The sequence below is a fragment of the Cetorhinus maximus genome, chromosome 14 (genome assembly GCF_964194155.1).
Source record: "Cetorhinus maximus chromosome 14, sCetMax3.hap1.1, whole genome shotgun sequence".
In the NCBI taxonomy this organism is placed as follows: Eukaryota; Metazoa; Chordata; class Chondrichthyes; order Lamniformes; family Cetorhinidae; genus Cetorhinus; species Cetorhinus maximus.
In genome coordinates this window covers 99,444,192-99,459,442 of record NC_135892.1, presented here as the reverse complement: position 1 = coordinate 99,459,442, position 15,251 = coordinate 99,444,192, and the positions used below count along the sequence as shown (strand labels likewise).

Sequence of the window (15,251 nt, the reverse complement as noted above, 5' to 3'; positions counted from 1 at the left end):
CTCTTTTGTTGAAAATGGTAATTGTCTGGCATTTGTGTGGCATGCATGTTATTTGCCACTTGTTAGCCCAAGCCTGGATATTGTCCAAGTCTTGCTGCTTTTGGACATGGATTGCTTCGATATCTGAGTCGTCGTGAATGGTTCTGAGCATTGTGCAATTATCAGCGAACATCCCTACTTCTGACCTTTTGATAGAAAGAAGATGGTTGGGCCTAAGACATTTATAATAATTGTTGAATAATTCATAATAATCACATCCAAAATGCAAACTTTTTATACATCATTGTTTTGCAAAGGTTGCCAAGACAGAAAAAGTATATGTTCTTCAATCTGAAATCTGCAGAGGAAATTTGGCACTCAGAAAAAAAAACTTTCCTTTGGTTCTTCCATGCTTTCTTCCTCCCTCTTAATAATCACAAGCTGTAACTTCCACGGAGTGGCAATCAGAGTCGGATTGCCACTCTGCTCCTAAAATGAAGCCTTACCTTTCTCGCCCAACCTTCTGACCCGGGCCAGGTGAGAAAGAAGAAGTGGGTTCCCAAGGCCTTGTGTGAAGGGCAGCTGAGTCAGAGGTAAGGAAGTCATGCACCTTTTTTTTACAGCATGAGCGGGGGTGGGGGAGGGTCAGTACTATAGTTACCTAGAAGTTAGAAGTGGTTTTAATTATTCTAACCTTTTCTGGGTAACTATTTGTGTAAGACAGTCAGAACCATCCAAAGTTTGTGATTTAAATTGCAGTATTAGATGGTTCCCATCGCAGGGCAATTGCACTTCCCAGGCAATTGCTATGCAATCCTTATATGGGGACTTACGGGGGGAGAGGGGGGGGTGCCCCAGTACATCTTTGGGGTGCCCTCCAGATATGGTGCCCTGGGGAAGAGTAGTTATGGGCCCACAATTTTCAAGGACAATACATGCTGTTGGAGTGAATTGCTCCTTCGATCTTCTAGTTGTGTGCTAGGTGCCCACCATCAGATACTATCAAAGCCAGGCATGCCAATTTCTACACAGAATCACCATCACTTGCCTTTTAGTTAGGTTGGCAAACTAAAGAATAGATCTACCAACACACTTAGACATTAATTGCATATGTATGATGGCCCAGAACATGTGTGACTATATTATTTTGGTTCTTCACTTTCTGAGCACAAGAGTGCCAGAAATGGAAAGATGGATTGAGTACTTCCAGATAATGAGTGCAATGGAATTTCATAGCTGGAACAAATTCCCATTTATCTAGGATTCGCACTGACATTTTGTAAAGATATGAGTGTAAAACATATTAGAGCAGTAGACACTAAATACTCTGCTATTTGAATTAAGGTTTTTTCCCAAAAAGCACCCATCTCCCATTCAAGTTATCACAAAGGGCAGAACACTTCCAGAAGTCCCCAATAGGCCTACCAAGGCCAAATCAATCCAAGTCAACCAGCCCACAACCGAGCCTCCAATAAGTATTGTCACGACTCACTGGGGATAGTGCGCTGTAATATCAAGCCCCACTCTTCCCTGAGCCGTGACAAATGTGAAAGGTTTGACCAAACCACCCGATTGCCCCAATTCTACCTGTTTAATTTAGGTCAACAGAATATGAGCACCAGGTTTGTAAACTTAATAAGTAAATAACTGTTTATTGAACAAACTGTTGTTAACCAGTGGTAAAAGAAAGAAATATGAACTGCTAAATTCTAACACTATAACTTAAACTCTACCCCCTTCTTAAATCCCTACACACACACACACACACAAATATGGATTTTAAGGGTGGGATAAAACAGTTCAAAGCACCAATCCGCAGTACAGGACTCGATGGGTTGATTTTGATCGCTGTCTTCCAAACTCCTTTCAGTTCTTGTTGATGATACGAGGTGGTCTTCCAACACTTTCAGTATTTAGTTCACTGGTTGAAAACTTGCTTTTCGATGTCCCTAACAGTGGTTTTCCCCATTTCCTTTTTACAGGGGTTTCCTCAGAGAGAGAGAGCAGGTTATAGAGGTATGAGGAAAAGAGATTTTAGATGTTTTCTCTTTGCAGGCCAGGAGTTTCTGTTCTCCCATTCTGTTCCAGTGGACATGTCTTTCAACCTGCAGCCATTGTGATTCTAATCCACAGTCCAACAGAAAATAAAAAGATATGTTCTTTACAACAGTCCTACAGAAATATGTTCCTTACAGTATAGAAAAGTTCACTGAAAATGAGGTGAGAAAGGCAATTGCAGTACTCAAGAACTACAGATCTCTCGGCACAAATACAATCACTGCAGATATGCTAAAGACAGGTGGAGAAGCCACTGCCCAGTAGCTATGTAAATTTTGTAATCAGGTCTGGGAAATTGGCATTGTTCCTCAAGACTGGAAAGATGGGTCAGTTGTCTGTATCCCCCAGAAAAGGCAACCTCACTGAATGTGACAATTGGAGGGGAGTCACTCTCCTATCAATACTAGGTAAAGTCTACTTCCAAATGACCCTTAACTGTACTCGAGACATGGTGGATGGTGAACTTTGAGAAGAACAGGCAGGTTTCAGACCAAATCGCTCTTGCATTGAGCAGATTTTTACACAATGCTGCATCATTGAGAACTGCCAAGAGCACCAAGCCTGCCTTGCCATCAGCTTTATTGATTTCACCAAGGCCTTTGCTAGCTTACATCGACCTTCACTCTGGAAAATTGTTTCTTCATTTCGCATCCAATTAAGGATAGTTACAGCTACTGAGAAGGTCTAAAAGAATTCTAGGTGCTGTGTTAGGACAGAGGATGCCTATTTGGGGTCAGGCAAGGTTGCATTCTTTCCCTTCTTCTCTTTGTTGTCGCCATTGACTAAGTATTAAGGAAGTCAAACAAGGATCATCTTGGATTGAAATGGATCAATGATGGTCAACTTACAGATTTGGACTTAGCGGATGACATCGCTGTCCTATCAGACAGCAACAGCTCGTCAACTCGATCAGCAATCAGATTTAGGAGAAGTAGGGCTCACATGAAATCCAAGAAAACAAAAAATATGATGACTGGAAACCACCAACGAGTAACAGATGTTTAGGCCAATCAAAACAAAGGTGCCATCGTAGAGGCCTAACTGGAAAGTCCCGTTAATATCTAGAGGGCCATGGACAAAGGACTCAATGCAAGAATAGGCAAAGCATCATATTTCAACTAAACTGAAAAACATTTGGAACAAGTAAGAAGATTTCCATGAAAACAAAGCTTAGGTTCTACGGTGCAAATATGTCCTCCACTCTTCTATATTGTTGTGAAACATGGGATTTGAAAACCTGTCAAGAAAGAAAACTGGATGCTTTTGATACCAGATATCTTCGAAGGATTCTAGGCATACACTGGTGGGATTTTATATCCCAACAACGAAGTAAGAAAATGCTCAGAGCAATCTCCAATTTCATCCATCACCTGTAAAAGACAGCTCAGCTGATTTGGCCATGTCACCTGACTCCGTGGCATATCCATCAAGTCATGCTCCGACTGAACAAAAGAGAGGAGGGCGACCCAAGATTAACTGGCGCCAGACATTAAGTAAAAATCTCCAGCTGGTCAAGAGACACTGGAGCGACACAAGAGCACTGACCGCGGACAGGAAAGAATGGGGTGCTTTGTCTGCCTCATGCATCTCTATACGGGGAGCTACCAAGTCTAAGGCATCTCCTATTCCATTGCTCACACTGCAATGAAGGAAATAGTGCTTTGCAAGAGCAGGTGTGTCGCAACAAGTAATGTACAAGACATTATCCTGCTGGGATGGAGGATGTGTCTCTTTAAGGGCAGGAAAACTAGTTGGGCAGAATCTTGTGCCCTCCCCTGTGGCGAGGGGCATTTATTGGAGAGTGGCAAGAGAGGGCCCCACCGCCTTCCTGTCTCCACCCCGATTAAGTCCGTGGCAGGAGGCCTGTGGACAGCCTTCCCACCGCGCCGCCAATCAAGGCCTCATGGGATTCACTCTGGAATGGATCACAAATCAGTAAGTTACTTCTTCCATCTGAAAGGGTCACACACTTGTATTTCAAACCTTAAAACATCTTTTCCTTGTAAATCTGCAGATCCTCTGACTTAATTTGAAGAGTGCTGTAGGTAAATTTATAATTTACATTCATCTTTCCACAGCATTGAGGCTCAATCTTTCAAATTAAGACAAAGATATTACGACATATGCTCTTGCTCCTTGAAGCTTTTGCTTTCTGCCTCTGCCCATTCTTTTAGTTTTCACGTCAGCAGTTCCCAGTGCCTCACACTGAATAGCATTTCTTTCTTAGCCAGTATTTACTCTGTCCACACGGAGTTTTGTTAATCAAGGGTCACAGAGAGAACATGTTGTAAAAATGCCAGTACAAAAGACATTACTTCCATTAATGGTGCCTAACATTTGTGACCCCTGACAGACAGTACAAAAGGTCAATACAATGAAATGCCACTAAAAAAATGCAAGTTAGTCCGCTAAGAAACAAGAGGTGGCTAATTAATGAGCAGGTTCAAACACAAACGCAGTTTAACCAAGGGAGAGATTTCTACATCATCCATACCACATATCTTGTGTTTTTGCTAAGGCATTCAAAGAGGTTCAGGCTTCACACAAATGCAATATGTGATGTAATTTGACTGTAATTTCGTGCAAATCAAATGTAGACCAGCAGGTGCATTACAATCGTCACTGGCGTAAAGTAGCTTTCTCAGAGTTGACTTTGTCTGCATGGAAACCTTTGCAAAGTCATTCTTAAACATTTTTTTCAATGTGAGCTGGCATTAAAAACTGAACTGGCATTTGGACGAAGCTGAATAGGAGGTCAGTGTGTGGACAACTCAATGGAGTCAGTGGTGGAATTTGGGCCTGCAAATCCTTTTTGCCCGATTCAGGCATCAATTGTAGTGTAACATTGCCACAATTAGTTTTTAAACTATATTGAAGAAAAGTCATGGAAACTTCTACTCCTGTTCATCTGGGTCTATGTTCCTTGTTTGTATAGGCAGCACAAGTAACCTGACCTGGGTTCAAACTGCTTGCGGCCGATCAAACCGAGTTCCAAACAGAGACCTGGAAATCACTCTAATCGGTTTAATTTCCTTTGTGTGCTATTTTAAGCGTACCAGTTAACTTGCTGGCATTGATGTCTATATGTGCTACTTAAAACGAATCTGCAACATGTTGCATTAAAATAAAATGCACAGAGAAAATTCATTGTCATTAATAATTAGTTCTGCGTCAGAACGTTTGTCACTCTGGGCTACGTGTGGTGCTGGTGCTGGAAAGGGTATTTTGTTTTATACTCATCTGAAGAATCCTGCCATTGAACAAAAAATAACAAAGATGAACCAGGCCAAGCCAAATTACACTGATATCTTAAATTGGCTCAGATTCGTGCTCATCCCTAGTTTCTATATACTCTGTGCCAAGAATTGTCTAGACATACAAAGTCTGAGGTAAACATGTTCTGCGTCCCCCTCTCCCCAGCCCCTGGCCCAAAAGTCAGACATTACTTCAGAAACTTGAAGGATCGGTTGATAAAATTAAGACACTAAAATTCATTTTGAGTTCTGAAAAAATTGAGGCCAAGGTCTGAAAGAGGGGCTGCAAATCCACCTGTGTTTCAGCTACATAATGGTGATGAAAAGCAAATATACTTGGTGTTTATTTAAAAATAAACCTTTCCCAGTAATGTCTTCCCATATTTCTAAATTTATCTAAAGAACATTTCCATGTCTGCCTCCTCCATCTACCTGATGTTTCATGCAGGATCATTCCAACAGGTTCACTGTATGCTCATGACTGACCTTTCTGACTGGCTCAGTGTTTCTGTTGGTACTTGAATGTTTTTCCTCATTAATGACAGTATTTACACAATCTGTGAGATAAGGTTGACAAGAGAGTCACCCATGTCTTGGTTATTGCTGACTAGGAGTGTTAGAATGTATAGGGCTTAAATGACTATTACAGTCAAACTGGCTGCACCCAAATAGAACTTTATTTAACACCAGTGCTTCATTATTTAATATCTACTGCACATTTCACTTTCAAATGTAACATAAGTTTGCATTAAGGCATTGATAAAACAGCATGTTATTTAACCAGTGTGTAACTATAATCAAAACAAAAAAGCGGATTAGTGTCAGTGATCAAATTATTTAACCAGTGAACAACTTATTACTTAGATTAAATAAATTGGATTCCTTGTGAGGGATGCCAAGGATTGAAAAACAAACTGCTATATTATTTCTGCTTTTATGACACCTGGCAGAAAGAAGTGAATGAGTTTCAGTCTAGGGTTGAACCTTGGTCCCAGGAGTCAAAGGGTAACATCCTAATCCACAGTACCACCCACTCTGCCATCCTGCTAAATTTCTTATTGACTTGAATGAATGTTTCAGCGTTGTAAACTCTTATTGTTTAAAACAAAAGACAAGACAGCAATAACAGTAGAAGTGAAGGTTGTAGGTTGACTCTGTGCTCAAACTTAAGTAGAGCTAAATGGTTGAAGTGTTACAAGCAACAGCTTCTTGGTGTAGCGCATAATCACAAGGTATTGGACATTACAAAACAGCCTAGAGTGTTCCTTTATAGCTGAGTCAGTTTATGAGCAGGATCCCTAAAGTTCACTGGAACAGCACAACATGCATTAACCCTTGGATGACCACAACCACATTCTTGCGCTACAATACAAAAATTAGCAGCTTTTCATTTGCCTCATGACAATAGTCAGGGCACTTCAAAGTAACTAGTTGCATGCAGCATGGAAACATTTCCGAGAAATGTGATAAGGGGTGAAATAAATGCTAACTCTTTTCCTTTGCTATTTATTCAAAGATAAGCTTAGAAATTTTATAATTTCTTGTTATTCTTTGATTTTACCTCATAACAGTCACAGTGATAAATTTACACTGAAATCTTTTGCAGATGTTATGGGCTGAAAATCCTCTGTGAACTTTAATACCCTCCAGGCTTTAAAAAACATTTGAGAGTGAACATAAGAAGTACGAGCATCAGTGCAACATGCATCAAGCCTGCTCTCCACCATTCAACGTGATCATGGCTGATCTTGGACTTCAACTCCACTTTCCCAGCCGCTCCCCATATCCTTCGATTCCCTGACACACAAAATCTGTCTCTCCAGCCTTAAATCTATTCAACAGGCATCCACAGCCCTCTGGGTTCTAAATGATCAGCCCTTACCCTGAGACTGTGCCTCCATTTTCTAGAATCCCCTGCCAGGGGGGGGAACAAGGGGAAAGGGTGTCTACCCTTTTGAGTCCCTTCATAATCCTGTATGCTTCAATGAGACCATTTCTCATTCTTTTAACTTCCAGATTGTACATGCCCAATTTACTCAGCCTCTCATCACTGGGCAACTCGCTCATCCCAGGACGATCTATGGAGAACAAAGAACACGGATGCTGTTAGACCTGCTGAGCTTTTCCAGCATTTTCTGTTTTTGTTTCAGATTTCCAGCATCCGCATTATGTTGCTTTATCCAATTTGTGAACCTTTGCTGCACTATTTCCAATGCAAGTATATCCTTCCTTAAATATGGAGATCAAAACGACGCACAGTACTCCAGTTGTGGTCTCACCAAAGCCCTGTACAATTGTAGCAAGACTTCCTTATTCTTGTACTCCAATCCCCATGTCAACATGCCATTTTCCTTCCAAATTATTTGTTGTACCTGCATGCTAACTGTGTTCCTTGTATGTGCACGCCCAAGTCCCTCTAGTTTAAACATCAACGTTTCCAAGTTTACACCTTTTAAAAAATATTGTTTTCCTCTCTTACCAGGAATGTAAATAAATAGTCGCTTGGTAGTACAGAACTTGAGTATTGCTGAAAAAAGAGACATGCTGTCAGAAGCCTTTTGCCTTGCACTCATCAGGACAAATTCGCAAGAATACCAAATTTCAAAGGAAACAACACACTATGCTCTTCTCATGCAGTATAAATTGTTTCCTTTGAAATTTGATATTCTTGCGAATCTGTCCTGGTGAGTGCAAGATGAAAAGCTTCGACAATATGCCTCTTTTTTCAGCAAAATGAATAACCTCACAGTTCCCCACATTATACTCCATCTGCCACCTTGTTCCCTACTCACTTAAACTGTCTATATCTCTTTGGAGCATCTTTGCGTCCGCATACAATGTATGTATAAAAAGTGAAGAAAGTACTAGTGACTGTGAAAAGCAGAAGTATCATTAACAGCTCCTTTACAAAGCTCGGCAATAACATGACTAAAAGATCAGAAAGTAAAATCCAGGCACAATGTAAAATGACAAGAAAGACTCACCTGAACATCTCTGTACTTGTCTTTCAAATCCATGAGTCGATGGTATGCCTTAATGGCATCACTGAACTCGCCAACATCCATGCAGGTAAGAATATAATTCTCCCAGATCTGCCAATGCTCATAATTACATTTAATGGCTTCCCGGAGTGCTCGCAGTGCTTTGCTTCTGTAATACAGAATTACACAATGAATCAGTCATACGTCCTTGATATTATGGATCTTCTGCATTACACCCTTGCAAAGAATTTGACTGACCAAAGAGGTGAAGTGAGAAAAAAAGAGTTTCACAGCCTGAGATGATACCTAGCTAACACTACAAAGGAAGACTATTTATGATTTGCAAAGGGGTTAGAAAATCTTCCCCTTCTTTATAGTAAGTGTATTTCAAGAATACAATAGCACAAATATTGATTTGGTTTTGTGCCACAAGAACTGACCCTCGGGTTTCAGTGGTGGAATAAAACATCTTAATTCTTTCCATAAACCTTAGATCAATGGCTTCTGGCTATGACTTACAAAAGCATACGATGTAGTTGTACTGTGTTAAATCAATATTGTAGAAAAGATGTAAGGAGTAAAGAACAATCTATTTAACAATTTTGTGTGTGTACTTATACCAAGATTTTCCAAAGTAAAATCATATATCAATGCAATGCATTGCCAGAGAAGGCCTACTTGCCACAGCAATCCTGCATGAAATATATTTGTTTCAATAGATGTTCTCAGATAGACAGAAAGACTCAAATGTTGTTCTGCATTATGTGCAAAATTTATAAAAACGTTAATAATTCCTTTAGTTAATCAAACTGATGTTGTCTGGTCCTACAATAACTTCTTTTAACTCTGTCTAGATGTTAGGTTTCATATGTGTAGCTCTTGTAGTTTGGTGGAGGTGTGGGCTATATGATGAAAGGTTTGAGGTGGAGGAAAATAATTGGGGAATGTGTGGGCCAATGAAATGTGAAACTTTTGTGAATAAAGTCTTACTCTTGGTTTGTACAGACATTTTAAATATATACCCTTTATTGTTTAACTAAAATAATGAGCCTTCAAATTATGTATTCCATGTCCCCTTGTAAATTTGCTTTCTTTGATGTAAATATGGAAATGCCATATGAACAAGGATTACTGTCATTTCTAAAGGCAGTGTCCTGTATGGAAATTGTTTAAAATCCAGGTGTCGTACAATAGATTACAACAGAAGCATGTAAATGACTTACTTTTCCTTTAATCGGATATACGCTGTTGATAGATTGTTCCAAGCTTCTGCATTCTGAAAGCACAGAAACACGTACAATGAATCCACATCTTCCACTGGACATCAACCAGAGGCAATGGTTTCATATCTGCCCAATGACAATATTTAACAGAAACGGATGAATCAATATATTTGTAACAGTTCGAAGGACATGCTATGGCTGAGAAATTGGATCATGTTGAACCTTCTTTTTTGAACTGTTCTTCACAATTGCAGCCTCTATCCCTGCTCTCATTTTAGTGAAGCCTCCTTACCACTACTTTCGTGGTCCTTCTGCTCAAAAATTCAATTAAAACACTTGCAGGAGGAAAGCTTCCAGGGCTAGGAGGGAAAGGCAGGGAGGCAGGACTAGCTCATTCAAAGAGCCTGCACAGGCACGGTGGGCTAAATGATCTAATTCTCTGCTGCCTCCATGATTCTATGACATCAGCCCATCATCCTCCTCCTTCAGGTACCATGCCTCACAGTTGACAACCATGGACTTCCATTGGATTGGTCCATGATAATGCTGGGCAAAGTACTGCAGTGGCTTGCTGTTGCCTTCTGAAGTACGGCTGGCCAGGAAACCGTCCCGCTCTTACCGCCTGCCATCAGGCATGGAGGAAGGATTTACATACTGATACTCAACCTATTTGGCCAGTTTATGCAAGCATCTTCCAAGGCCATTAAGTCCTGAAGTGGGACTTGAACCCAGGACTTCTGACCCAGAGGTAGGGACCTCCCCCATCATCAGTAAGGCCCTAATTATTCAGATTAAAGTTTGGGGCAATAGCTGCAAAAATAAATTTGTGCCCAAGTTAGGTTAAACCAAGAATAGCAGAAACTAGAAGCATGTTGCAAGACTGTATTACATCTGGTGCTTAGGTCATTTTGAATTATAAACTTCTGTTGGTTCCCTCGCAGCTGCAGTTTTCAAAATCACTTTACTTTATTATAGGGGAAAAGCTGTACACATGAAATGGTCTAAAAGTTGGCATTTTGTGGAAGCTAACTGAATGTTCTAGTTAAGGCTTATACCACATGGGGCATCTAATATTCCATTGTACTCAATTTTCTCTGTAATTGTTCACATGATCTCCAACTTCATGTTTGTCATGATGAGGAATGTCAGTGCTGGGAGCATTCTCTTATTTTTGGTGCCCATTGTCCGCACTGACCATTCCTAGAGCATGGAATATTTGCTCAGTAAAGCTGTTAGGGCTCAAATAGCCAAGTGAAGGACAGCACACTGGAGCCTAGCCTTTATACAATTACAAACTTTACTGACAGAGACACTACTACATATTGTGCACCTCCAATCAACAACCCCTCCTTAAGCTTATTCTTATATATACAAGTGCAAGAGTGGGGGGTACCCATTAACTCCCCCTACCTGAATTCAATTAAATGCCCAATTGATATGCAATGATCATCCTCTACTCTACCACCAATCTGCCTCAGTTTGCAAGTTGCAATCCCAATTTTTCCAGATTTGTCTGGCCAGTGGACTTTGTTCCGTGATGATTAGAAACGGAATAAATACTATGCAAATTATTGAAACAATCACCCTTACAGGGGTGAAAGTGGCTGAGAGATATATACCCATACCAAAATTCCAGAACTGAAGAGATGTCCTTCACCCAATTCTTCACGTGATATCTTGATGTATAATTTGATGTATAATTTAAATGATTATAAATAAATGATCCTATTTTTGCATAAAGTTAAATAGAACCAGCATCATTATTTTGCACATAAACTGAAGAAATAATACAGAATTAAACAAGATGACTTCCCATACCTTGGTACTGCAAAATAAAGCATATTGAAACAAACCAGCCATTCTCCAGATGCTTTCTCTCATGCCAACATAATGGGGCACCACTTCCAAAGGTGGCCTTGCTTCCTACAAACCAATATGTGACCTTGTGTGCAAAATAATCCAAATGAGGGAACAATAAACCCTAATGCCATAAATATGTACTCTAATAAACAACAACACCAGACCTCTCCATGAGAGGGATAAACAACACTGTGATAGTCCGTATATATCTCAGGTGGCGAACCACAAATTAGTTATTAAGTTAAAATTAAACAGAAGCAACAGCAAAACAAGTAGATTTTAGTAGATTAGTACAAAAAGAATATTTTATTTCTAAATGTTATGTAAACTAATTTTCAAATAATAAAGCTCTCAAGATTTCAGGAATTCTTGTAACGTTAGATATATGTCTATGAGGAAAAGCTTACAAGTGAAATTATTCAACTGCCTGGTATTCTCATCAACGTTTGCAAATTTTTCCATGGTCTCATCCCTCCTCATTTCTGTAACCCCTCCCCCTAGCCCTACAACCCCCTGAAATATTCGCACTCCCCCAATTCAGGTCTTTTCAAATTCCCCGATTTTAATCACTCCACCATTGGTGCCACGCCTCCGACTGTCTGAGCCCCAAGCTCTGGAATTCACTCCGTAAACATCCCCACCTCTTTCTTTCCTCCTTTAAGACGCTCCTTAAAACCTACCTCTTTGACCAAGCTTTTGGTCATCTTCCCTGATGTGGATCGGTGTCAGGTTTTGTTAACTTCCCTGTAAAGTGCCTTGGGATGTTTTACAACATTAAAGATGCTATATAAATGCAGTATGTTGTTTAATTTCAGTTTTACTATGACAACACTAACAACATGTGTTTAATGTAGTAGAACAAGCAAAGCATTTAAAGAATGATGACTGCACGGTGTTCAATTCCATTTCCAACTCTTCAGATAATGAAGCAGTTCACTCTCACATGCAGCAAAACCTGGACTACCTTCAAGCTTCGGCTCTTAAATTGCAAGTAACAGTTGTGACATGCAAGTGTCAGGCAGTGCCCAACTCGAAAGAGAATTTAACCATCTCCGTTCAACGACATTCAATGACATTACCATTGCTGAATTCCCCACCATCAACATCCTGCAGGTCACCAATGTTAGTTGTATATTAATTGCGTTTAATTGTATGCAGATGGTGGGCATTAACTAGGGATTCGTTTGTTTCAGTCTGTGCCTTTTTATAGGTGCACAATGTTCAAAAGCAAAATACTGTGGATGGTGGAAATCTGAAATGGAAACAGGAAGTGCTGGAAATACTCAGCAGCAAGGCAGCATTGGTGAAGAGAGAAACAGAGTTAAAGTTTCAAGTCGATGGCCTTTGCAGCTGAGTATTGCTGGGTTAGGTGGTGTATGTTTGGAACCTGTAGCTCTGTAAACGAATGCTTACAAAAGTGCATAAAAACTGGCTCCAGTTCTATCCTTCAACAACTGGCTTTTTCAAGTCTAACAGCCATTGAGCAGAAAGTTAATTGGACTAGCCACATAAACACTGTACTGTTTCTATAAGAGGTCAGAAGCTGGGAATTCTGCAGCAAGTAACTCACCTCCTGACTCCCTGAAATCTGTCCACCATTTATAACACACAAGTAAGGGGTGTGATGGAATATTTTCCACTTGCCTGGATGAGTGGAGTTCCAACAACAATCAAAAAGCTCAACACCATCCAGGGCAAGGCAGCTTGATTGGCACCCATTAACCACTTTAAACATCTACTCCCTCCACCAGCGACACACCGTGGCTGCAGTGTGTACCATTTACAAGATAGACCACAACAATTTATTAAGGCAACTTCAACAGCACCTTCCAAACCTGAAACCTCCATCATCTAGAATAACAAGGGCAGCAGGTGCATGCGAACACCACCACCTGTAAGTTCCCCTCCAAGTCATGCACTACGCAGACGTGGAACTATATCGCCATTCCTTCATCATCACTGGGTCAAAATCCTAGAACTCCTTTCCTAACAGCACTTTAATGTACCAACACCACATGAACTGTAATGGTTCAAGGCAGCACACCACCTTAAGGGCAATTAGGGATGTGCAATTAATGCCAATCTCGCCAGTGCCCACATCCCATGAACAAATAAGAAAACAGCCGTGACACTGGGCGATGGCTATGCCCATTTATGGTTTAAAGTTCAAAGGAATATCAGGAAGGCATCCCACAATTAAACATATCTTTCAATCACAGGAGGGTGCAAAGACACTGGATCAATCTCATAAAAGCCTGTGTCCAGTTATATACCTGCTTCTGCACAAAGCAAACATGAGTGCCTGATAAAGATAGAAATTTTAAAAAAAAACCTCAAGCTCCTTTCTGCAGCCCAGCAAGTGAAGTTGTGTGTTTCTGCCATATATATGTCCTTGATGATCAACCACCTGGACAGAGGTCACCAGACCGTTGAAGAGGCCGTTACACATAAGTTAAATAGTGTTCCTTCCAGGTACACTCAAAAGTGCTGCTTTTAAGAAGCAGTAATCAAATTAAAGTGGTCAGCAGATGGTCAACTGCCAAAATTCCCTGAACCATTAACAATTACAATTACATGGGATTGAATAGGCCCAGGCTTTGTGGTCAACAGCGTTGACCATAACAGCCACGACAAAAACCGCCCACAAAGGTCTGGTAATCTCTGCCGTATCAATTTCACCTTTCCTGATGGTCATTTGAACCGGCACCAAAACAAGGGGATCTCCTCCATCCATCCTGCAACAGTGATGTCATCAAGCTAAATAAGCAGCCAATCACAGCGAAGAGTTCTCAAAGTCAACAGACCAGGCAGTACAATGTACTGATTATCCTTCATTTTTTAAAATAAATTTTACAGAGACCGAAATAAAGACTGGGACATAGAGATGAGATAAATAAACTTTTTTAAAAATTGTATTAAAAAAACAATGAAATTCTCATACTGGAAAGATTGGGCATAAAGCAAATGTAAAATTAGTTTTTCCGGTCCAGAGGGGTTGTTCAACAGTAGACATGACTTAGTAAGCTTTAAAAACTCAGTTTCATCTCATTAACAAGGGGCTTTTAATAACAATATTACAGCATAAGATGTTAAGTTCTTGTCAGTTCAGTGATTTCAAAACAATTGCTATCAGCAGATCTTTGACAGCGTCCCCTGTAGAGGACTAGGGAATAAGTGACAGCAACGCCTGTATTTCCGTGTGATGCCAGAAGTAACAACAACAAATGCTGACAGTTTTACTATCATTTCAACTGCAAATCCAGGCCATAGAATTTGCAGCACAGAAACAGGCCATCGGCCCAAGTGGCCTGTGTCAATGTTTCTGTTCCACATGACTGCCCTCTGAAGTGGTCCTGCAGGCCATTCGGCATTATCAAGAATAAGATGCATCTCCATCTCCTGTGGGCATTTAGACACGGTCAACAGATGCTAGTCTATCAGTGACACCTACACATCATGAAAATGAAAAAAACATGGAATTTCTCCAGAAATATTTATCAATGCTCCCTGCAACTCATGAAACTAGATCAACTGAGCAAAGAAAGAGACCTGCCATGGTGGATCTGTTGCAGGCAAAGGATTTCACAGCATTTCAAAAGATATAAATACTTATTTTCAGATAGCGTTTAATGGAAAGGACATTCCCCTTCAACCAAAAGCACAAAGTAACCATATTCTCTGGGGTGTTCCACTGCAGTCTGTGTGTAAGCTAACTTAAGTTCCCATTAAACTGTACAAATAAGTGGCATATTGGGCCAGGAGCCATCAAAATGCCAAATCAAAACATTTACAGAAAAATAAAGTGCAAATGTATTCATGGAATCCTCATGTGACAGTTTTAGCTACGACATATATATGCCTTTCAGAATGTTTTGGATTTCTATTATACATCAATG

At 40.3% G+C, this 15,251-nt stretch overlaps 1 protein-coding gene across 1 annotated transcript in view; it reads right to left on the bottom strand.

Moving 5' to 3' along the window:
* Positions 1-15,251, bottom strand: part of ttc27 (tetratricopeptide repeat domain 27) — a 180,423-nt gene that overhangs the window by 42,030 nt on the left and 123,142 nt on the right. The window contains exons 15-16 of the mRNA XM_078556370.1: positions 9,496-9,548; positions 8,276-8,441 (exon numbers count right to left, since the gene is read on the bottom strand). Of these exons, the coding sequence (XP_078412496.1) occupies positions 8,276-8,441; positions 9,496-9,548 (219 nt within the window). The remainder of the gene's footprint in view (positions 1-8,275; positions 8,442-9,495; positions 9,549-15,251) is intronic.